Source organism: Callospermophilus lateralis, chromosome 2, assembly GCF_048772815.1.
Source record: "Callospermophilus lateralis isolate mCalLat2 chromosome 2, mCalLat2.hap1, whole genome shotgun sequence".
NCBI classification, from domain to species: Eukaryota; Metazoa; Chordata; class Mammalia; order Rodentia; family Sciuridae; genus Callospermophilus; species Callospermophilus lateralis.
The window spans coordinates 203,205,190-203,230,308 of NC_135306.1; the positions used below are offsets into that span (position 1 = coordinate 203,205,190).

The 25,119-nt window shown below is 46.4% G+C and overlaps 1 protein-coding gene and 1 pseudogene across 7 annotated transcripts in view; both read right to left on the minus strand.

The window, feature by feature from the left end:
* The window catches only part of LOC143392973 (phospholipase A and acyltransferase 3), a 52,533-nt gene extending 34,097 nt beyond the window's left edge, over positions 1-18,436 (minus strand). For 2 of the 7 annotated variants that reach the window (XM_077108916.1, XM_077108914.1), the window contains exons 1-4: positions 18,305-18,431; positions 17,796-17,873; positions 6,794-6,896; positions 3,779-4,047 (exon numbers count right to left, since the gene is read on the minus strand). In XM_077108916.1, the coding sequence (XP_076965031.1) occupies positions 3,779-4,047; positions 6,794-6,896; positions 17,796-17,810 (387 nt within the window). In that variant the 5' untranslated portion in view covers positions 17,811-17,873; positions 18,305-18,431. The other 5 variants (XM_076847413.1, XM_076847411.1, XM_076847414.1 and 2 more) reach the window with 5 other exon arrangements.
* A 701-nt stretch (positions 18,437-19,137) lies between these two features.
* Positions 19,138-23,817, minus strand: LOC143390570 (phosphatidylinositol N-acetylglucosaminyltransferase subunit P pseudogene; annotated as a pseudogene).
* Positions 23,818-25,119: the final 1,302 nt, after the last annotated feature.

The window sequence follows — 25,119 nt, forward strand, 5'->3', positions numbered from 1 at the left end:
AAGTTAGATAAGTCCTAAGTACTCTGTTGATAGAAATCTGACCTGCTGCAAAGAGCCAGTGCAGATAATGACTCCATCAGATTCTTAAAAACAAAAATGTCTTCATGAGTCAATGACAGGGACAGTCATGGCTTTTGACAGCGTTTGCAAAGAAAAATGCGGCTGGACTTTTTCCCGTTTTTACTAATTTGGCCATCTTTAGTGAGAGGGACACCTGGGGAGGTCACGTTTTAATTTGGCTCACCAGCAGGTATTATAGTCATGACGCCCCTGGGCTAGGGGTCCTCAAATGGGAACGATTTTGTCCCAGGAAGAAATGTGGCAATGCCTATGGACATTGTTGGTCTTGGGTGGGATGCTCCTGGTGTCATAGTCAGGAAGAATTATCTGGCCCAAAAGTGTCAACAGCAACTGAGGTTCAGAAACCCACATCCTAGATCAAAAAAGTGAAGAGGAAATCTTTGCAACAAAACAGGTGGCACTTCTCTTGGTTTTATATTATATTCTGGTTTCACTTTCTATGATGGTGGATTAAGTGGATTGGTCTGTTGTACCTCTTTCACTTGGATGGATCAGTTGAGGCTAAAGCCACATGAAGAAAAGGGTGATGTGTGCAGTTCATGTTGTTTCATTTCGCAACAAGAGTAGAATTATCGTTTATAAAAAGAAGAAATGGTAGAAAATGTTTCCTGGTTATTTCACTACCTCAAGATTTGAAATTTCATTTAAATGTTCTAAATATCATTTGTGCCTAATGATATACATATTTTACTAAACTGTGTAACAATTTGGCAGTAAGAAAAATGTTCTACTTACAGAAACTTGTGGATCTGTCCATTATTCTATTAATAGAACCCAAGAATAGATAAAAATGAGATGATTAGGATTTATTTTGCAAATCTTCCTAATGTACACCCTTGATTTTATGGAGAATCTTGCTGTTTCCCAAAGTGGTATTGTAATCTATATTTGGAGTTTATTGCTATATAGATATAGGGAAATTTACCTAAAGAGGAAATCAGACATGATTGACTTTTTTGCAATATCAGTAATGATAACACAGAATCTTTTAAATGTAAGTTTCTCTTTTTCATGCTGATAATCACTGCTAAATTTAAAAATGAAACTTTCATTATACCTAAATCTGACAATGAATGTTAGTTTTCTAATCCAAAAAGATCAACAAATGAAAAAACAGGAAAAAGAAGATAAAGCAATCAGGAGAGCAATCCAGGGTCCAACATCCCAAGAGTAGGAGTCCCGGAGAAGTCAAAATGGAAAATTTCCCAGAACTAAAAGAAATGAGTTTCTAGATGGAAAGGAATCACCAAGGGTTCAGCACAATAGATGAAACAGATCCACCCAAGGCATATCACAGTGAAAAAAAAGATAAGATTCCATAGCTCTGGGGGAAAAGAAAATGAGCCACATTTAAAGGCTCAAAAATAGAATGGTTTCAGTGACACACACCTGTAATCCCAGTGGCTTGAGAGGCTGAGACAGAAGGATCATGAGTTCAAAGCCAGCCTCAGCAAAAGTGAGGTGCTAAGCAACTCAGTGAGACCCTGTCTCTAAATAAAATTCAAAATAGGGCTGGGGAGGTGGCTCAGTAGTCCAGTGCCCCTGAGTTCATTCCCCAGTACCAAAAAAAAAAAAAAAATTTTTTTTTTTGCATGGTTTCTGACTCCACCACCACCATAACAAAATCTAGACAGTGAATCAATGTCTTCAAAATTCTAGGAAAAAAAAAATTGATTTGCAACCTAGAGTTCTAAGCTTAGCAAACTGTCAATCAAATGTGAGGGCAAACCAAAGACATTTTTAGGCACCAGAGCTCTATTCACAATGCACTATTTTTCAATAAACTATTAGGGAAACTAGTCCAACGAAAACAAGGAAGTAAACCAAGAGAGAGAAAGACGTGAGCTTCAGGGGATAAAAACGTCAGTGCAGGAGAGAAGTGCCCGGGATCTTTAGGAGGCTAGCAAAGGGTGTGCCCGGATGACAGCCGAGTTACTTAGAAGTCGAATGGTTTTTTCTCACTACCCCCCACACACTCACACTGGGGATGGAGCTAGCCAAGTACTCTACCACCGAGTTACCTCCTCAGCCCAGGACACTGTTTTGAAGACCATTAGCCCCAATAATCAGATGTGCTGAGTGCCATCTCCCCCAGACCCCTTCTTTCTTTGCATCATCTTTTGAATCTGCCACATCCAGGTCCTAATGAAGTTCCTCGCACGATCCTGCACACTGACCTCTTTTATCAACTCTCAGGGAAGTGGAAGCCAGACTGTAACCCAGGGACCTGGGAGTCCACCCCACACACAAGCAGCTATCTACTTAGCATGCACTTGCCACTGGATTTCTGTAGGAATCAGCCTTAACAGTCACATGTATAAACAGCTGCCAGACAGTAATAACCCAACCAGTTGAGAAAAACAATATGGAAATACCCATTGGAAGACATCTAATATCTCATGATAGACAGGAACAGGAAGCTACCAACCACTTTGGGGGTCAATGCAGTAAGTACAGCTGTTGGCAGCGTCTGAAGGAAAGCTGAGACTGATCCTTGTAGGTGGCGCTGGTGAGTGCCTCCCCATCCGAGTCACTGTGGCCCCGATAGGCCAGCGGACAAGGCACAGGGGAACCAGGCAAAAAGAACAAGATGAGGACCAGCAGAACCACTTCTACTAGTACGTACACTTTCTGAGCCAACTCTGCACTAAGCAGAAAGACCTTCTAAGCTAATTCATATGGAAATCCTCCAGGATCAGTTATCACTTGGGGGACTTGGCTAAATTATCAAGTTATCAAGTTGGGGGACTTGGCTAAATCTCTCAAGGTCAAACAACTCTCCCAAGGTCAGACAACTGACAAAAGGCAGGCCCCAGATCCAGCCCAGGTCGGCCTGACTTCAGGAGCCCATGCTGTTGACCACCACCTTGACCAAAAAAAAAAAGGAATGGATCTCAAAAAATAAAAATGAACCACCAGACTGATTTTAACCTCATCATTCATTGAAGGGAAAAAAATCATATTTTTCTGCATCAACAATCATATAAGAACTTTTTCCAAGAATGTGCTCATCAAAAAGGGGGGCGGGCAGTAGCAATCAAAGTGCGGGGTGGGGAGAGCAGGAAGGAGAAAAAGAGACCCAAGAGAGCGGGCATGGCCAAAACCAGACCATGAACATAACTACATCCCCTGGGAGGCCCTGGGGCCTCCTGGACCCCCTCTTGGACTTCAGCCGGGCTGAGGAGAGTGCCACTGGTAAGCCCGAGGAGCCTGGTCACACAGATCTCGGCTTCAAGTGCCACCTCTGCTGTTCATTGGCGTAGGCACATTTGACTCCAAGGAAAAGACAGGTGCAGGTCTGGAGACCCAACAGGGCTCTGTCGGATGAAATGAACGGCCACAGACAGTTACAGAAGCACTGGAAGCCTCCGTTTTCCCATCTGTTAAGTGGGAATAACAGAACCTCCAGGCTCCAGAGGCTCATCCCAGGGCCAGGCACCAGGGAGGGCTCAGGAAAGAGGCTGATCACCATGGCCATGACTTCCTTTCTTGGCCATCACGTCCCTAACAGCACTGACCTGCGTTGCCACCATGTCAGACTGTCCTCCCACCCGGACTGTGACACCCTTGAGGACAGGAAGCACATCTCTGCTGTGTTGTCTTGTTCGGCCCGCTCTCTCCCCCCACACTGATGCCCAGCCACTGTCAGCTGGGAATGGCCTGGTTCCTGGGATGGGGACACAGGCTGAGGACACACCTGGTCACTGCGGGCAACTCCGTAGCGCAGCTCGTTCACAAAGTGCTCGCAGTTCTCGCTGGTCAGCTTGTAGAGGACCTCCTGCCCCACCAGCTCCTCCGCCCGCTGGATGATTTTGCTGGGGGGCAGCGGGGAGTACTTGTTGTCGTGCTTGTTATTGACCTGGTACTTGTCTCTCCCCGCCACGTCGTACAGCAGCTCCTTCTTCACTAGGGCCTTGTCCGTCAGGGCGGACATGATGCTGGCCGCACCGGCTCCTGCCACTTCACCTGAGGATCCACAAAGGGGAAACAGAGGAGAGGTCCAGGAAAGGGCCCTGGGGTCTCAGAACTGTCCCCAGCTGAGCATCTGCCCTTGGCACCAGAAGGGTACAAACATGATTGCTTGGCTTTGGAGAGGGCGTGTGGTCTCTGTGTCCTGGTTTTCTTACCTAAAGTAAGGACTAGCGAAGTTCCAGGATTTATTATAAATTTTTTTAGCCTAGAGAAGCTGGTTTTCTGTGCCCTTGACTACTAACTGGCCCTCTTGATTATGCAAATATGAGCTTTGAGCACACCTTTCTTCTTAGAGAATACTGTGAATCTTTTGTGATTCCATCAGGGCTACAACTCCTGGACCTCAGGACACTGAGGACAGAGAAAAGTTGACTGATTTCAGGAGCAGTCCCCACCTTCTGGGAGCAAAGGGACCAAAACCCCGTGGCTGCTTCCCTAGGTGTGATGCTAAGGAGGGCCCCTAGGGACATCAGCAGTCCTGGCCAAGGCCCAGAAGCTAGAGCCGATGCCAGCACAGACCCAGCACCTCCCAATCCAGCCACCTGCGTCGTGGGCAGGGGCATGCACTGGGCACAATCACTGAAAAAGTATGAGTGCACCCCAGAGGTGGACACAGGAGCCCGGGAGCACCCCAAGAGGAAGCCCACTGGTAAAGAGCCTCTGTAGCCCTGCCAGAATCGGGCCCCCCATTTGCAGCAATAGTACCCCCCTCAACTGGGCAGGACCAGCCTTCAACTGTGACACCATGTGACAGCAACAAGCAGTGGCAGCAAAGGCTAATCAGATTCCAGATCCTGCTCTGCTTGGCTTTCCAGAAAGGACAACAGCCCTCTGCCCTGAGTACAATCCTGAGATCTTTAGAAAGTCAGGGGAATTCAGAGTTAGTGGTCAGAGGAGGTGGTGCTGGAGAGTCGCTGAAGTAAATAAGAGCAAGGTGGCCTCGTTCGAGGCCTGAGTGTGTAGACAGGCTGCGCCCTTGAGGCTCAGCCACCTACCCGCAGCCCACAGGTCGGGTGGGGAACAGGACTGGGACTAGGTGAGGCAAGCAACATGCATGTGGCACAATATTTAGCAGGTACCAGCTCTCAGCGACATGCATGACAGCAGCAACACCTAGGTAAGGGCTTCCTTAAACTCTGTCCCCTCGGTGCCACCCTGGTGAGTGATTCCGGCTCTATCACTGACGGCCTGAGTGGTCTGCACGTGTGACTTCACTTTGCTGGGCCAATGCTGAGCAAACACACATTTTCTATTAAAGAAAACAGTGAGAAAGGGCATGTGGATTGGCAAACAACCCGCGACTGGACACAGAAATGTCCAAGTGGGCAGCAGAGCATGGTGGTTAAAGGCACAGAAGCCACAGCTGGGCTGCCAGGCCCTAAGTCCCAGTGGCTGAGAGGCAAGAGTCGGCTGTTATTTTTATGTATTAAGAACTAGGAAGAGGGCTGGGGATGTGGCTCAAGTGGTAGCGCTCTCGCCTGGCATGCGTGCGGCCCGGGTTCGATCCTCAGCACCACGTACAAAGATGTTGTGTCCGCCACGTACTAAAAATAAATATTAAAAAATTCTCTCTCTCTCTCTCTCCCTCTCTCTCTCACTCTTTAAAAAAAAGAAAAAGAAAAAGAAAAAAGAACTAGGAAGAGCACGCCAAGCAAGAGGGACAGCAAAAGCCAAAAGACCCCAACAAGGGAAGAGTGTGGCAGGCCCGAGGGGCAGTAAGGAAGCCACCATGGCTGCCACCTAGAGGCCCAGGAAGAGAGAGGATGAGGCCCAGAGAGGCAGGCCCCGCATCTACAGGACAGACTATCGTTTCTAGGTTAACCGGAATCTGGTTCTACATATAAGGGAAAGGCCAATGGAGGATTTTTTCTTTTGGGGTGCCAGGGATGGCACCCTGGGCCTTCCTCATGCTACACCTGAGTCACTGGGTGAGAACTTTAAGGAGAGAGTGGCATGACCGATGTACCCTTTAGAACCATCCAGTTGGATGCAGATTCTGCTCATACAAAGCCTGGTGGTTTGGTTAATCAGGGGTGGGGAAGAGGACATCCACTCTGGTTACTCCATTAATTAAGGCCATTAGTTAAGAGTAAAGAGATGAACAAAAGACACATTCAAGAATGTCCACACCAGCTCTGTTCAAAGCGGCCAAAAACTGGGCCCACTCTGATGGCAGATGGTTTTTTCCAGTTCACTGACTTACCCTCTACTGCATCTGTGTGCTTGGCTATATTTGTGTTGTTTTCCCAGTTTAAGTAAAAAGTTTAAGAAAGGGGATGGGGAATTCTCATCACCGTACTCCAAGGTTAGTGTTTCTTAGCCTCAGTTTACAAATAAACCAACCAAGGCTGGAAAACCCAAATGAACTCATAACCAAGTCTGTCTGCCCGACACCTGCGTTCTTTCCAGGAGTCTTTGCTTAAAAGCAGAGCTGCCAGGCTGAGGGTTTAGCTGAGTTGGTAGAGTGCTTGCCTCCCACGCCCAAGACCATGGGTTCAATCCCCAGCACCCCACATACAAAAAAAGCAGAGCTGCCTCCTTAGATGCTTCTTCAGCCCCTTTTCAAGAACCACTGCCCCATTCCAAACTGCCTACCTGCCTTCTGGTAACAGGAACAAAACCCCAGTTGGGGAGCAAGGAGGAAGTTGGAGCCGCCTGTTCTGTGCAGTTCTCCCATCCCCCTCTCCCCAGCCCCTAGGCCCAGCACAGCCCAGCACAGCGGAGGCCTGGGTGCCCTTACTTGGAGGGGCCAGGTGGACCACATATCCATCGCCAATGTAGATGGCCCAGTGTCTGTAGAAAGGACGGAAAATCTCAATCAGGTCTCCAGGCTTGGGCTCTGGCTGGAAAAAGCAAGAAGAGGGACGTTAGTGGTGGCATGAGACCTTGGAACCAGGGGTGGGGCGCAGTCAGGAGGGCTCCGTCAGCAGTTCCCAGCATCAGGTAGGTCAGCAGGAGATGTGTCCCAAGCCCTGCCCTGCTGGCCTGATGCTGGTCCACCTTACAAGCCTGAGCTCCAGTCCTGCTGGGACCACAGACCTGCCTCCCCACAAAACCCACCCCGACCTTACAAATGACAAACTGCAAATCAGAAAGGTTTGTTATCTGGAGTCTCTGCCTCCTTGTGACTTTTTCTAGGAATATTCTAAAGGAACTGTTACTCTGAGCCGAGCATTTTATTTCACACGCATGCCTCAATAAATCCACGCACCCACCCTATAAGGTGAGTACTGTCTATCCTGAACCCCATCTATAAGGGAGGAAATCTCCTATAAGGCTCAGAGATGTGGGTGAATTTGCACAAAGCCACACAGCTCGTGAGTGACGTGGCCAGGACTCAACATCAGGCAGGCTAATCCCCAGGTCCGTGTCTTGACTACACACAGGCTGTCAGGCAACCGTCACTGGTTGTTTTGACTACAACTGCCACCTGAGGCTGTCCAGTCTACAGGGTATCCCCACGGGCACCCCAACATGGCCAAGGGCCCTACAGAGAACTGGGATGGGCCTGAGGCAATGAGGTGCTCCTGGCTGCTCCGCACAAAAAGAAGGGCCATAAGGACTCAGGTGAGCGTGTGGAGCCCAGGCAGTGGGAGAGAGCACGCGTGAGTGATCCTGTGTGTGAACACGTGAACATGAGTGTGTGTGTGTGTGTGTGTGTGTGTGTGTGTGTGTGAAGAAGGTGGGAAGGGTGCTGTAGATGCTCCCAAGTCCCTGCCTGTTAGGCAACATGGGGTACAGTTTGAGAAACTTCAAGATCACATCCACCCACATCACTGACACCCCAGGGTCAGACCTGGGCTGTGTGCTGGGGGTGGGGAGTTTCCCACTCTGACCAGAGTTGGGGTGGGGTAGCCTCTGTGGCCCAGGCCAATCATAAGACTCTAATGATCAAGGAAACCCACCCCCAGGAACTCTGGAGGCAGGCCCATCAGCACCTGGTTCCAAACACTCTGTCCTTGGCCATCTGAACCGGCACCACCTTCCAAACGGTGAAGACATGGTGAGGGGCTCCGACTGCTTGCTCCTAGGAGATATATGGGCAGGGGCTGCCCACATTCCATGCCAGAACCCCCCAAATAAATAAAAAGTAAAAAGTAGAGGACTCATGGGCTGGGGTTGTGGCTCAGTGGTAGAGCACTTGCCTTGCATGTGTGAGGCACTGGGTTCGATCCTCAGCACCACGTATAAATAAATGAATAAAATAAAGGTCCATCAACAATCAAAAAAATATTGAAAAAAAAAAGTAGAGGACTCCCGTATGGAGTCCTATGCCTTAGTTAAAAGTAGGGAGTTGATGTCCACAGGGCAACATGGGGGGTCTCAAGGGGCTAGGGATGGAGCCCAGGGCCTCAAACATGCTAAGCACATGCACTACCCCTGAGGTGCACCCCAGCCCCAGAGGGACTTTAAAACAGTGTCTACTGGGAAAATGAAGGTTGGACTTGGTCACACAACATCACTTAAGTAAACTAAAGGCCCACAGACCCACAGCAACAGCGAGGCACTAAGCAACTCAGTGAGACCCTGTCTCTAAATAAAATATAAAATAGGGCTGGGGATGTGGCTCAGTGGTCAAGTGCCCCTGAGTTCAATCCCCAGTACTCCCCCCCCCAAAAAAAAGAAGGGACCCAAGAAGACAGGGTGCCATGAACTAAGGATATGCACCAAAATCCAATCAGAAAAGCAATTACCTAATGACACACATATGCCTGCCCTGCTGAGTCATGATTAAGAATTCAAAACCTCGTGTGTTCAATTTAAAGGTACGAAAATTACCGTCCATAGCCAAATTTGGCCCTCTGTCTGCTTTTGTATGGCCTGCTGGAAAGCTCAAAATGTTTCTTACAGTTTTAAGTAGCTGGGGAAGAGGCAAAAGAGAATATCTTTTCACACAGGAAATTCAAATTTCACCGTCTGTGAGGTGTTCTGGGAACGTGACCATACTCACACATTCACCTTCCGTCTGCGGCTGCTTGCTCTCTGCGACAGCAGGGTTGAGACGTTGTGGCAGCCACCATCTAAACTGTCAAACCTACAATGTTCACTACCTGGACCTTTACGGAAAATGTTTGCCAAGCTCTGTCATGAAAGGACCCGCAGCTCTCCCAGGAATCCAGGCAAGTGACACAAGGCTTGGCTCAGCAGAGCGCTGCCAGACACGGAACAGGCTGCCTCCTGGAGGGAAGGGCTCAGGGGACCCCCAGCTGCACAGTGAAGTGACCGAGACCCTCCTACGCAGCACATGCGGTAACAATGGCAAGCTGAGACTCTGCTCACCCACGGGATTTCACCACAAAAAGCCTTTCTCTCCCCACAAAAGCAGAGTGACAAAGGCTGTGTGACAGGCATTTTCCTTAGCAAGCAAATTGAGGGACAATCTCTGGCCTCAGAAATTCATAATGGAAAACAACCCAAATGTGGGTTAAGGGAGAAGGTGGGTCACAGCAGCAGACACGGAAATCATCAAAATCAGCAAGTTGGAAGGCATTATTATTCCATCTTTGCTTAAAGTGCATTTATAATTAAAATGTATTATACACTCTTATGATCCGAGGAAACACACCAAAAATACATTGCAGTAAGTGACTGAGATTCAAGGAGTTTTAAACTTTACGTTCTATAATTTGATTTGTTTGAACTTTTCCAGTATGAATTACTTTGATAATGAAAATTTTTTAAGATTTTTAAATCGGAAAATACCCTCATGTTGATGAACTTATAATTTTTAGTTGGAAAATATAGATCTTATGTTACTAAAACCTCATGAAACTTTGTCCCGATTAGAGGCATTAATTTTCTTTTGAATTATTTTCTACTTTTAAAAAATGTTTAAATAAGCATGTATTCATTTTAGAATTGGAAAAAAAAACAGGATTGAACAAACATCAGTGTGTTTGTTCAATCAATATTGATCAAACATCAGTGTGTTTGTTCAATCAACCAAAAATTGATTTTGGGTAATTCATCCAAACACTGTCATGCCAAAAAATAAAAATTAAAAAAAAATACATAGCCAGGTGCAGTGTAATCCCAGCAACTTGGGAGGCTACAGCAGGAGGATCCCAAGTTCAAGGCCAGCCTGGACAATTTAGAGAGGCCTAAGCAACTTAATGAGAACCTGTCTCAAAATTAAAAAAAAAAAAAGGGGCTGGGAATGTAGTTCAGTGGGTTCAATCCCCAGTACCAAAGACACGCACACACGCACACACACACATGCAAAGCAAAAATATTAGAAAGATACAGGTATTTAGATAGATCAAATATATATGAGAACATATATACATAAATATATACGTATGTTTATATATTTTTAATATATTTGTTGAAATTTATTTGCTGAAATAGATAAATATCTCTCTCGACATCCTAAAAGACATTCTCTCTGGAGAGAGCTAAGGGTGATCCTTCGTTTCTCCAAAAATTTCCAGATTTTATGTCACATTTTCAAGTACATAACACACTTCCCAACATTTTATTATAAAAAAAAAATTTCAAACATACAATTTGAGTTTTCAAATGTTTAAAAGTGAAGGGAGATTTTAAATGAACATCTATAGACCTGATACCGTATTTGCTTTATCACACAACATACGTCCATCTTTTTGTTTCTGTTGTACTGTATCTTCAAATTTTATTGTTGTTGTCATTGTTGTTTTAAGTTATTTAAGAGCTCAAGCAATGAGGGAGTCCAAGGTAATGACAAGAGCGAGAAGATGCACCTGTGATGTGCTCTGACCATATGCTTTACAGCTCCCTATAAATTACCATCCATGGCCATACCCTGGGTTCCTGCCTCCTCCTCCCCAGCATGAACGACAGGAGAAGGGATTGCTAACATGCAAAATCACCTTTGGGGTTTTTTTTGTTTTTAATATTTTGTTACCAGGGATTGAACCTGTGGGGCACTTTTCCACTGAGCCATATCCCCAGCCCTTTTTAATTTTTATTTTGAGACAGGGGTCCCACTAAATTGCTGAGACTGCCTCAATCTTGGGATCCTCTTGCCTCAGCCTCCAGAATTGCTGGGATTACAGCAATTACAGCACCACCATGCTCAGCTCATCCTACATTTTTAATGAATCCCAATGAATTAAGTGGCCAATAATATCCCTGAGAATCCCCTCACTTTGAGGGTGCCCACCTCTGCCTTGGAGGATCAAAGGACTCACGCATTTACTCATTCACTCCCCAGGTACTCGCTGAGCCAGTACCAGGCACCAGACACTGGGCTTTCTCTATGAGCAAAAGCAAAGACGCCCGTCATTCAGGGACAGGGAGAAAGACAGTTAAAAAAAAAAAAAAAAAAAAACTTAGTAAATAAGCAAATCATCAGCCGGGCCCTGTGGTGCACGCTTGTGATCCCAGCAGCTCTGGAGGCTGAGGCAGGTGGATCTTGAGTTCAGCAACTTAGCAAGGCCCTGTCACTAAATTAAAAAATAAAATAGAGCTGGGGATGCGGCTCAGTGGTTAAGGCCCCTGAGTTCAATCCCTGGTACCAAAAAAAAAAGGAAAAGAAGGCCAGCAATGGGGGTGGAGGGCAAGAGTGGTAGCGTAGAGGGTCACAGGGCCACAGAGGTGGCAGTGCAGCACCTGCCACCGCTCTAAGGCCTTTGACCCTGACTGATAGGGGCCCCTGCAAGGTGTGGAACATGGAGAGACAGGACCCACCACAGGGTCCCTTTGGAAGAGACCACACAGGGCATGAGGAGGAAGAAGGAGACCAGGGCGACAGCTCAGACAGGCTGGGCGGAAGTACTGGCCGCTGCATCCACTTTGAAGATACAGCCCATGAGGAGGGGGGTGGAGGAAAGAGGAGTCAGATGACCCCAAGGCACTTGGCCAGAGCAGCTGGGGGCAGATAAGCAGGCTCAGGGAGGCTGGGCTGAAAGGCCTGTTAGGAGCCACTGGAGAGGCCAGGGCAGCCTCTGCATGGAAAGTCTGCCACACAGGAAGTGTGCTGGGACCAGCGCCCGCGACCTTCAGGAGAGCTGGAGGTGAAAGCCTGGCTGATGTGGGCTTCAGCGCCAGTGAGGGGGAAGAACTGGAGGTGAAGCAGCCCCTGGGATTTCTGCTGCCGTCTTAAAAGAGGAAGGGGAACTTGTAGGTGGTAAAACAGAATTCGAACCCAGATCTAGGGACACCCAAGTCCTACACACTGCACTGCCCTCAGAGAAGGCAGTGGACAGGAAGTGGCCCGTATAGAGACAAGTCCACGGGGGTGGGGCAGACTGGGAGGCAGGGCAGCGGGATCCAGAGGAGCCCCACGCTGTGGTGGGGGGAAACTCAGAGGCTCTCGGGGTGTGGCCAGAGCAGGATCCCGGGGTCAGAGCCCAGGCTTGATATGTCGCTCAAGTTCCCGGATGATTCCCCTGTGCACCTCAGAGGGAGACTCAGAACAGGTGATGTCTGAAGGGGACAGCGGGTCAGACTAAAAGTGAGGCGGAGACGGTGCACAGGCCTCATTTCACAGGCGGGGTAATAAGGCGGGGTGGGGGGAGTCACCCCAAAGTGGCAAGGCTGGAATATGCACCCCAGCCTATTCCCACCTCCTGCAAGAAGAAAGGAGACAGCCTGGCAGACTTTACCCCCTGCAGTCACAGTCCCTGCAGAATGACCCCCATTCACTCTGACTCTGACTCAGTACAAGACCCCAGCTGTGGGCACCAGCAGGCCAGGGTGGAACGTGAGGGCGCTTCTAGAACAATTTCCAAGCCAAGGGGTGAAGCAAAACAAAAAGAATGTTTTTCTTTCACTCAAGGCCATTTTCAGGAAGCATCCTAACCCATCTAGGCACCAAAGTCTTCTCAGGGTTTGGGGGGTTTTGTTTCTTTTTTTTTCTTTTTTTTTTTTTTGCTACTAGGGGTTGAACTCAGGGGCACTCAACCACTGGGCCACATCCCCAGTCCTATTTTGTATTTTACTTAGAGACAGGGTCTCACTGAGTTGCTTAGAGCCTTGCTGTTGTGGAGGCTGGCTTTGACCTCAAGATCCTCCTGCCTCAGCCACCCGAGCTGCTAGGATTACAGGCGTGTGCCACTGCTCCCGGCTGCTTGTGTTTCGTTATGAAATATTCCAGGACTATGAAAACTAGAGAAAGTAGGAAAATGTTTAAACTTCTCCATTTTTTTCTAGATGGATTAAATTTTCAGAAACAGCAAGTGATTACACTTAGGGCTCCCAGTTCACCAGGCTCCACTACTTACTAGTGGTACAGCCCTGGGCCCGCTCACCGGCTTCTCCCAGCCAGTGTCCTCAGCGGTAAACCAGGGACACTGATGGCACCTGATTCTTGGGATCGTCCTGAGCCTCAAATGAGGCAATAGCTGTAAGACGCTCAGCTCAGGCAGGACGCTGTAAATGGCAGCTTCCGCAGCCACCGGGTCTGAGGGTGTGGTTGTTCTTTTTGCTTAGAAAAGTCAGCTCAGGAAGCAGCTAGAGGTTGTGAGGCTCAGAAGCACTCCCCAACTTTCTGCTCAACCACAATCTGGGGTGAATGTGGAAATCCCTCACCATGCCTCTTTCGCTTTTGACACTCTGGGGGAAATGTCTAGAATTTTATGATAAAGAAGGAAGTCTGAGTGGAACATAGAATGGACTTTCCAGCAGAGAGCTGGGAGTTTTTTGCCAAGGTTTTTGGGAAAAGAAACCCATGGGGAGCTTAGTTAGCATCAATCAGTCTGAGGCTGCATCCAGAGAAGCAGAACTCAGACCACCCTTGGAAGGCCTCCTCTGAGCCCCTCTGTGCTCTATTGCTGTGTGACTTTCAGGAATCACTTAACCTCTCTGAGCTTTCTAGTTAAACAGGACTATTAATACCCATCCAGCAGAGTCTGTGTAAGGAATAACTGAGATAACGGGGTGAACACTATAAAGCCACTTAAACCAACAAGAGGCAGACTCGGTGACTTTGGCTGTGTTGAAGCAGGAGAGGTGGGTGAAGGGGAACAAGAAAGAGGCCTGATTGCCTGGACTTGTCAGCATCAGGCCCAGAGAAAATGTGGATGAGAGTTAACCAAGAGCTGGCCAGACACATGGCCCCTTCCCTCACTGCCCTGTGCCCAGGCCTCCCAGGCGTCAGGGTGGAACAGTGGCATCTGCAACAGGCGCCAGGCCCAAGCTCAGCAGCCCAAAGGTCACAGGCTTCCTAATAAAAGAAGGCAAAACTCATCTTCCCTCCCAGGCTGTCCACACTAACCCCCAGGCTGCTCCCAAGAGGGCAACCCTCACCCCTCCCATGTCAGGGTGCCTGGCTCTCACCACCACCACCAGGCCCTGCTGGGTCTTCACATAAGGAATCCTTACAAGAGCCCCATTGTACAGACCGGGAAACTGGGCCCAGAGACGGGAACTAACTTATCCCAGGCCTCTCAGCTTCCTAGGTAGCAGTGCCGGAAGTCACCGCAGCTCTCATACAATGGACAGCAAGCTTGGTATTTAGGAATATAAAAAAGGAAGCAAAAAGTAAAGTCTTCTTTTGGAAATTAAATCTGCAAACATGGAAACTGTATACCAGGTGGTCCAATTATTTGGAACCTAACACAGGAAGATGGGAAAACTCCTCCAATGTGCCTTCGCTAGGCTACACGGTTCAGTGGAAAGCCCACGGCTTTGAAAGCCTGGAGACCCACAAATTGTGCCAGATATTTTACATAAATTTTATTAGAATTCACAATATTTTAGAGAGTAAGTGGTATTCTTCATTTTATGCTTGAAATCCAATGTATGGGTAACACGTAATAGGTACATCATAAGAAAAGGCCAGGCATAGTGGCGCACACCTGTAATCCCAGCAGCTCTGGAGGCTGAGGCAGGAGGATCGCGAGTTCAAAACCAGTCTCAGTGATGGCGAGGCCCTAAGCGACTCAGTGAGACCCCGTCTCTAAATAAAATATAAAATAGGGCTGGGGATGTGGTTCAGTGGTCAAGTGCCCCTGGGTTCAATTCCCAGTATCAGAAAAAAAAAAAAAAAGGCCGAGTTCTTCACGTGTAACTAATTCACAGGGAGATGCTGACCTCCCAGAACAGCTCGGCTCCCGTGAGGGGTCTCACTCTGCACTGCTGCTCTCTAGACCTGCCCTTTGCCATTCACCTGGCAAAATCCCATTCCCCCCTCAAGATGGCTCCCGTCTCTACTCCTGCATGCCTCCCAGACTCCCCAGAAGAGCAGCGTGTGTATGGGATGACTGTAACTTGCGGGACTGAGCCAGGGGAAGGCATGAGCAGCTCCATGCCCAGCCCGACAATTAGGCCTAAGCAGCACGCTGGCGGCAATTCACCACTCTCAGCAGAGGTTTATGGCCTGGAGGGACATGTGGCTATCCTTGAGCCTCTCTCAGCCCCTCTGGGGTGCACAGAAAGCCCTGCAAGGACCTGAAGCCCCAAATCAACTGGAGAAGTCCCCTCTTCTTTCTTCTCCCCTTTGCACCTTAACTAGGTCTGCAGAGATTCTCCAGAACACCTGGCAAACTTAGGCGGTACAGCAGCGAAACAGGGGGTCTGGATTCGGGGAATGGAATCACTTCTTCACATTAAAAGGCCTCGGTCGGGTTTCGGTTTCAATCTGGGCTTTTGTTTCCTTGCAGCGGCTGGGGTCAACAAGCCAGACTCCAGGATGGGGTGGGTGGAGGAGAAAGGAAAAGACCCACACCTTCTAGCAAATTTGGAACACACAGAGATGGGCCTCAAGTCTCCACTCTTCAGCATCTCCCCGTGCCCTGGAACAGTGATTTGCTGCTGCCTCCACCGCCCTGTTGTGGGATGGCTAGAATGGTTGGGCTGGGCCTATGGGAAGGGGTGATCAGTTTCCATTTTCCACTGGAGAGGAGAGTTGAGTTACTGTTGAGATTTCATCATCATCATCATCATCATCACCTCCAGTTGGCACATTTTAATTTCTTAATCTTTGAAAATTGTGCCACCAACATGGAAGTTAAATCAGAGAACACACAGTTATGTCGTCAGCCCCCAACACACACAGACTCGGCACACATGTCTGTTTCGATGGTTTCCTAACAGCTCAGCAGAGTTCAAGTTCACTTCATACACAGATTATGTCACCAACCCCTACAGTCTACCTCTCCCTATGTTCAAACAGAAAACAAAACAGTCTGGTCTCCAGAAGAAACTAAGAGTGACCAAGAACTAGACTCTCATTCTAGAGTTAGAGATGAAAGAAATGTCAAGGTTCCGGAGCATTTAGTCATTTTCCCTGATTTTTGCACAAGAAGAAAAATTGGGGGAATTTTGCCACATAAAAGAAAAACGTATGGTGAATTTTCTGGTTTAGACGTTTTAGTGAATATGTTTTGAATGTGGGGACATTAAAAGCCCCTAGAAGCAAGCCAGGCGTGGTGGTGACACCTATGGTTCCAGCTATTTAGGAAACTGAGGCAGGAGGATCACTTGAATACAGAAGTTCAAGACCAGCCTGGGCAACAGAGCAAGGTTCTGTCTCAAGAAAATTAAAATTAATAAAAACATAAAATTTTTTAAAAAGCCACTAGAACTGATTTTTTTTTAAGTAAGAACAGTATTACAATTTCTGGAATTTTATTATAAATGGGATTTTTACAATTCTCTGTCAAACGAATCCTAAATTTTAAGGCTTTTCCTAACTAATGTTAACTGTTGTTTCATGTAAAAGCAGCTTTCCAAATTAAAATTAACAAAAAATGTTCTTTAATCAACTGTAAGCAAAGATGGATTGAGAAATCTAGCTATACTGAATATGAATATGCAAAGAAAATAAATTTTGACAATGTCACAAACAACTTTTTCAGAAGTTTTCAAAACAGAAATTATAGCATTATAATTTTTCATTACTGTGATCAACCTTCATATAAGAATAAATTTTCCCTTTTTTCAAAAATACATTAATGTAACTAAAAACTACTAATCCATTATTTTTTTCTGGGGTTTTTTTTTTTTTTTTTTTTTTTTTGCTATTACCTTTATTTTTCATTTTTTATTTTTTTACTTCATGATTCCATACACAAAGTCCAATAAAAGAAAATGTTCACTGTCCACATTTCTTTTCTGGCTGCTATTATCATTCATTTTATGACTATTGCTGAAAGCAATGTTGTCAGAGGAGAGGGATATTAAAAAGTGTCACACATGCCAGGTATGCCCAGCTCTTTACTTGGACTGAAATAATATTGATGATGACTCGGGCATTCAATACGTGTGCCAAGTATTGATCAGAGCACTTCCTAAATTTTAAGTGATATTCATTCTGGGGTACAGAGTGAATTTGAACTGGATCGAAATCCCAGTGAGGTACTTGATGACCTATCACAAAAATCTGTTCTCTAACCACTCTGCTGGGTCCTGCTGGATGACGGGAAGCCTCTGCAAAGCCCCCTACCCCACATCACAGGTTAGAAAGACCAACAGCGGGACTGGGAATGTGCTGGCAGGACTGGTCACCGCGCCGTCAGCTGACTGGTCCAGCCTCAGACATTGAGGCCCAGGAGCCTGTCCGACCAGAAAGGCAGCCCTTGTCCTTAATGGAGAGACCTCTCCCTTTACTGCCTCCCTGTTCCCGAGGGTCCTGCCTTCCACTAGGGCTGATTCAGGCAGGGCAGCCCCCAACCTGACCACGCGTTGCACGAGAAGTCCTGAGAAAATTCCAACAGTCCCCAGGCACGAGGATCCTCCCTCCAAAGTATTAAATCGGACTCAACAAATTATCATTACGACACGACCCCGTCCCCATGCTCCCTGGCCCCCACACTTACAATGGGCGCGCGCATCTTCTTTCGCGACGTGGACCCTCGATGTCAGGCTCGATTTCACTTGATCAGTGGCCGTAATGCCTGAGGAAAGGGGAGCAGGGATGCATTAGGTCACCAACAGGAAACAGCGTCCTCAAGACCCCAGAAGCCAGCGGCTTCTAGCCTGGAGCCCTTGCGAGGTTCGTCGCTGACCCCTCGGAATGACCACCTGACTCGCCCCGAGACTGCGGTCGGCCCCTCCAAGCCCTGCACTGGACTTGTCCCTGGCAGGGGTCTGGATGGTTTACCTGAATGATCCGCTCGGGGTTGGAAAGTCAGCGGCGACTGTCACGCCAACGGGGCCACTGCACCCGCCCCCCGGGCTCCCCCTCCTCCGCGTCCGCGGTCCCCGCCCGCGGTCCCCGGCGGCCGCAGCTGCTCGGCGGCTCACCCAACTTGTTTACTCCGGCTCCACTCAACTCCTGTCTCCCAGGCAGCCCTCGGGGACCGCGAGAGGCACCCAAGCTTCTCACCTTTCCTGACGTCCCAGAAACAATCGCTCCACCCACCTGGCGGACTTGGGGGGCAGGCCAGCGGCCGCGGCAAAGCAACCAGCTTAATGGCCGCAGAGCCCTGGCCAGCGCGAGGTCACCCCGCCCCTCCCCCTGTGACTGGCTAATGACAGCCTGGCCGAGCTCCTGACCCAACCCTACAGACAGCTGGAAGCCTCCCGCTGCGGCCTCCCGGCGGGGCGGTCTCTCTCCACGCCCTCCTCTGACCCGAGGCCGCAAGTATTTAACCACAGGTTGTGTTGCATTTGATCTTTGTATACACAGCACACTGAAGTGTTGGGATCGATTGACTTATCTCCTCTAGAGAAGTATAGTTTAAAAAGTGACAGTGTAAATAAAATAAATGTGTGTGTGTGTGTGTGTGTGCATAGATCCTGTTCTCTATTTTAACTTAAAGGCACTTAAAACAACAGGTGGCAAGAAGATCATTCTAACCTCTTTTTTTTCGGGGGGGGATAATACAGTATTTTATTTAATCTATTATTAATGAATATTTGAAAACATTTACAATATTAATTAAAATTTACCTGGGCTGGGGGGGCGGGGGGTAGAGCGCCTTGCCTAGCACAGGCGAGGCACTGGGTTTGATCCTCAGCACCACATAGAAATAAATTAATGAAATAAAATTGTCCATCTACAACTAAATATATATATATATATATATATATATATATATATATATATATATATATATATATAAATTTGCCTAAGAGAAGTAAAACTTCCTTTTTTTACATTTCAATATTAATAATAAGATATCAATATAACTATGGTCAGAATCATTGTCAAAAACATCATGCTTGACATAATTCAGTTTTTGTATAATATTCCTTGCCTGCAAGAAAGTACATTTGATTTACTTCTCTCTTAGGAATATCTCTTAATGCTAGGATGGCCCCTTCTTGGTACTTCTTCAGCTGTTGATTTTTTAGCATAGTTATCTGTGATTGTATGAATGGAGTTGAGTGGAGAAGTACTTATCCTGTTAATTCCAAATAAGAGCACATAATCAGTTACTATAGTAATAAGAAGATAGAGAGATAATTCGACCCTCCACTATTTTTGAGGCAACTAGATTGAGCCTAAGGAGTTTAGCCAAGATTCAGGAATAGGAGCCCACATAAGATAAAGCACCAAGCCAAACTGGGAGCTTAAAAAAGAACAAAGCCATAAATTGCATGGCAACAGTGAATTTTCCACCATTTTTCCTGGGGCTTTGGACAATCTCAGAGCCCACTTCTCTGCATAAACTTTGGCTAGGGAGCTACAGTTGGGGAGGAAGAGACCAACTCCAAGGTCTCTTAGAAGTTAGAAGAAGAAGTTACAAGGTCTCTTAGAAGTTTCTTAGAAGCAGATGAGCAGGGCAAGTGGCATATACCTCCAGAGACCCAGGAGGCTCAGGCAGGAGGATCCAGGTTGGAAGCCAGCTTCAGCAACTTAGTGAGACCACATCTCAAAATAGAAAGGGCTGGTGTAGTAGCTCAGCAGTAGAGAGCCTGTGGGTTCAATTGCCAGCACAGGAAGGAAGAAAGGAAGAGAGGAAGGGAGAAAGGAAGGGAGCAAGGAGATGAAATTCCTACGTCAAAGCATTCTCCCTGTACTAGAAGGAAGAGCAACACCTTTCCTCAAGAAAGAGAATTCAAATGGAAAAGAATTCTGTATAGACCTTGTTAAATAAGACTTCAGGGCTGAGGATGTGGCTCAGCCATAAAGCAATACCCTGGATTTGATCCCCAGCACTGAAAAAAAAAAGCAACTAATGATGATGATAATAACGCTTTTATATTTTAAGTCTCCCCACATAATTTAGGTGCTTCTTTGTCTGAGTCAGTGTGTAAGGAATTGACTCTGCTTTTTGGGTCTTCATTTCTTTATGAAATCTCTTGTGCCACAGAAAACTGTATTAAAGACATTTTGTATGCTTTTCCCCTGCTATCCTATCTTGTGTCAATTTTATTCAAGTCCAGCCAGGACCCTGAGGGTGGAGGTAGAGTTTTGCTCCTTCCTATAAAACTGTATTAAATGTAAAGCTATTGAAAGACAAGAAAGGAACCAGATGTGGCACACACCTGTAGTCCCTGCTGCTAGGAGGCTGAGGCAGGAAGACCACTTAATCCCGGGAGTCTGGGGCCACCCTGAGCAACATAGCAATACCCCCACTCACTGGGTCTTAAGCCATAGGATACCAATACCCTCCACAGAATCTGACACAACAGCAGGTAAATGAGTGCTTGAAAAGATGAACAGCCACACCCAAGGCCTTTCCTCTGCACTGAATTCTGACTCCCTAAAAGTAGAACCAGCTTCTTTTGTCTCTCTACTCCTGCCATTGCATGCCAGCACTGAGCCTTGGAGTCAGGATGCTTGGGACAAACCCTGCCCCTGACCCTTGGTGATTGTAGGGCCCAAGGCAGAGTTCCCTCTTAGTCTGTTTGCTAATCTGTAAAATTGGGTGATATTAGATAACACATAAGAATACATTCCCCAAAGGGAGAGCCACACATGAAATGATGCTTATAAAGTGCTGAGCCTGATGTCTGGCACGTGGAAAATTCTTGGAAAATCCTTGATCGGGACACACAGGCTATTATTAACATGAGAAGAGTCACATGCTCATCATCACATGATATTCACCAGCTTCCTGGGAAGAAGAGTCAGAGGTAATATAAATAAATGCTAGTTTTATGTATATTATTACTCAACCAACCCATTGCTGAGCACACTGAGCTAGTGACTGTCGAATCACTAGGATGGAGAAGGTGCCTGTCAGATCAGCCGAGGCGGGCAGTGACCAAAGGAGGCAGATTTAAAAGGGCCCCCGAATGAGGCTTTATTGAGATATCACTCCCGGGCGGAACTCCATCAGACCCACAGAGTGGACAGAAGGGTCTGAGGAGAAACCGCGTGGAAGCTTGACAGGACTGGACTTTTATGGGGCTTACAGCAGGAAGGGAAGGGCTTGGGACAGGAAGAGGTGTTTTTAGGATCCCTTGTCCCTTTGGAGTTGGTCAGGGGAGTTGGCTGAACTCCAGGATTGGCCAGGAGGTCCTGCTGATTGACAGGCGTTTCTACAGCGCCCGACTGATGTTCCTTTCCCGTGGCTGCTTTGTTCTAATTCGCCTCTAAGTCGCCACCACCAACCTCACAGTGCCCTTTTGTTGTTGCTTTTGCAAGTGCTGGGGATGGGCCCCAGGGCCTCATGCATGCAAGGCAAGTGCCCTAACCTAAGTTCTGTCTTAAGGAAACCAAACAGACTTCTGCCTGTCCTCACCCTCTGCTTCCAGAAGGGTCTAAATGTTACCTCCCTTACCCTTTGTCCTATTGCTGTGCCAGACAGAAGCAAATAAAGACAAAAGGCTGGGAGTGCAGCTTGGGGCTATAAATTTTTACTTTTTTTACAGCTTAAAAGAGGAGCTCTTGGGCTGGGGTTGTGGCTCATTGGTAGAGCGCTTGCCTGGCATGTGTGAGGCACTGGGTTCAATCCTCAACACCACATAAAAATAAAGGTATTGTATCCATTACAACTAAATATTTCTTTAAAAAAGCTCTGTAAGAAGGCCCCAGATCTTAGTGAGAAACTGCTACTTGATGCTACCACCATCACTAGCAAGACTATCCATTTAATCTGTTTTCTATTGCTTATAATAGATACCTGAGAATGGATAATTTATGCAGGAAAAGTTTATTTGGCCTACAGTTCTGGAGACTCATAACTCCAAGACCATAATACCAGCTACTGCTTGGCATCTGGCAATGGCCTTATATTGCATCATAACATGGTAAGGACATTACATGGCAAGAGACAGCAAGATTCTAAAGAACCCATTCATGGAGGTTCTGCCCAGTCACCTCCCAAAGCTTCCACCTTTCAAATACCATTAACATCTGACTTCGGGGATTCAGTTTCCAAAATATGAAATTTGGGGAACATTTTTAAACCTTAATACCCCTACACCAAGGGAAGTGAACAGAATAGAACCAATATCTGACCCTAAAGCTTCTACATAGCTCAGCTATGGAGCCCCATTCTTCTGAAAAGGGAAATACTAGTTTTTAAGTATTTGCTGTCTTCTCCACGCTTATGTCCTAAAGAGGATGGATTCAAGAATCCACTGTTCTTTATCTGAAGGAGTAACTGAGCAAGGGAAAAACAGCTCAAGGCTAAATTGATGTGCAGGCAAGAAACATCCCTTGGGGCAGGGTAGAGAGAAAGGCCAAGGCAAAGGAGGGAAAAGAAAGAGGGTGAGGAGAGAACAAAAGCAGGTAAGATGCATTTAAGGGAAGGCTTAAATGTTCCAGATGCTTCTTTACATACTAGGAACAGATTCTGTGGTGACATGAGGGACTCTATTGATTAACAACTCAAAACGGAAATACTTAGGGAAAAAGCATTCATCAGCCAAATGAATACAGGGTTTACAAGTGTCCAGGCTGTTGTAAGGCTTGGTGAATGAATCAATTTTGACAGTTTGCTCTGACCAAAAACGTCAGACTTTTATGAAAGATGATGAAGGATAACTGGTAACTTCTTTCCTATCTCTCAAACACCCTCAAGTCCTACTAAAAAGAGAAAAAAAAAAAAACCCTAGTGAAAATGTTCTAAAGAGCTGTGCAGCATAACCAATATCTACCCCTCTTTAAAAGTACATTTCAAAACCTTTAACCTAGGAAACATGCTGGGTTCTCTCACTCCCATGTTTGCGAAATGGGCCAGTTTGAGTAACTAGTAACTTAAGTGGGTATTTGTTTTGGTCTGGCCAGCAGTCTTCACTGGGTATCTCTGTGTGGTCCTAGTGGAGTTGCCAATCACAGTGCCTGTGACCTGGCTGTGACTGGTAAAGGTGGCCCGAGTCCCCAGGCTACAGTACTAATTGCAAGAAGCATGACTCACATCACACCAATCAGGTGTCTTCTCTGGGAATGGAAATACATTTTTAAATAGACAACTTAATTAAAAGCCTCTTTCTTCCGGGGATATTTAAGTGTAATGACATAAGCCTAGAACCATCTATCTGCCCTCCCCTAGGGCATTCGAGAAACCCATCTGCAACAGATAATTTGGCCACTGTTGGTCCTGTTAGTCTCTTGAGTCCCTTAAGTGCCTGTTGTCAGTTTTGGCCCTAGAAATCCAGTTACAAAAACTTTTTCCCAGCTACAATCCTGTTTTTGGATTAAGAGTTGGACTTGTTTTTTGCCACCTGGAATAGGAGAGTCAAAAGCAAGCCATAAATTTACTGGACTCATCCATGCAGGACCACACACTTCACCCTGCTCACTCCTCCTCCCAACCTTAAGCTGGTAGGGGCAACACCACCAATGGAAGCACCCAAGTACTCCCCCCATCCTTGCCAAACTGAAGAACCCTGCTGGGCACCCAGGATACCATCTTATACAAGATCACCACATCAGGAATGGAGAACTAGGCAGATGAAAGCTGCCTACTCCAACCAGTGTGCTTCAAACTCTTTTACCATAGGGCAATATAGGGGATGGCCAGCTATTAGGAGTGGAGTTCTTTGCCACCTCCAGGGTCACCTGCAGAAGGGAAACCTTTCAGCAGAGCTTTGCCTCCCACCCCCCGCCGCATATCCAAAAAGGAACCATTTAAGCTGTTGCCTCCAAACAGGGCAACCAAATCAAAGTGCTACATTTCCAAAGGTCCTCACAAGTCCACGTTACTGTACATAAAGTTTCCCTTCACTTTTAAGCTGCTGTGCCAACAGCACTATGATAATAAACACCAGATCATGATGACTGGGACTGAGAAAGCTGGCTGACAGGAACCACACCACAACCCCTCGACAGATCTCTCCCCCCAGAGATTCTACTCCCTTTGCAAATCTCACACTCACAGGTCCTTACATGCTACAGAACAAGAAAAACAAGCAACAAGGTACTGTGATCTTTATTCCATTAAATGACTGGGAGTAAAACAGAAACATGCTTTTAATATACTAATAGCATAATCTCATTCCATTGCACTTTTTAAAAACTATATTAAAATTTGAAGCCATCCAAAAGCAAGGATCTAGCAGAACGTAATTTTAACAAGTCATTTTTTAAACAAAACTGAGGAACATTTGTATATGTTCAAGATTTAACCCCTTTAAGGTTTACATCCATGATAGCTTTTGTCCATCTGAATTAGAAAGTTTTGGGAATCACTACAACCTTCCTTTCATCTTAAAAACATTACATTTAAATTTATTTGTCACATGAAATTCCTTCACAAAGAAACATTTTTTGTTTTTCAAAACCCTTCTGCCTCTTGATCTTAGAAAATTCCTGATATGGGGTACTTCAGCTGCTAATTATCTTGTTTTAATCCCATCCTCCTTTTTTTGTTCATTATTTTTATTTGTAGTTTATTTTCTGTGTGATTTAGGAATTTGAGTCACAGTGCTGAATTTGGCTTTTTAAAAGAAAAACGGTTATCAAAATTACATTTTTTTAAAAAAATCGTAATTATACTGTTAGTATATAGGATACTTGTTACATTCGTTTATTTTCTCTTAGAAGGCACTATGACGATTTTGAAGAACAATCCTCTGGATTAAGGCACCCTTATTATTCTGAACACAGTAAACCCTTGGTGATTGTAGCTGACAGCAGACCGCTGATCCTGAAACTCAGGTTAAGAGCTGTCCACCTGCCTCCAGACAACACCAAATTTTCCTTTATTGGTGCTTTCCACCCTCTGGGTTAGTCTCCTTGTGGTCTCTGAATCACAATATGTTTATAAAAGTGACGATTCCAGGGACATAGCCCAGAGGCAA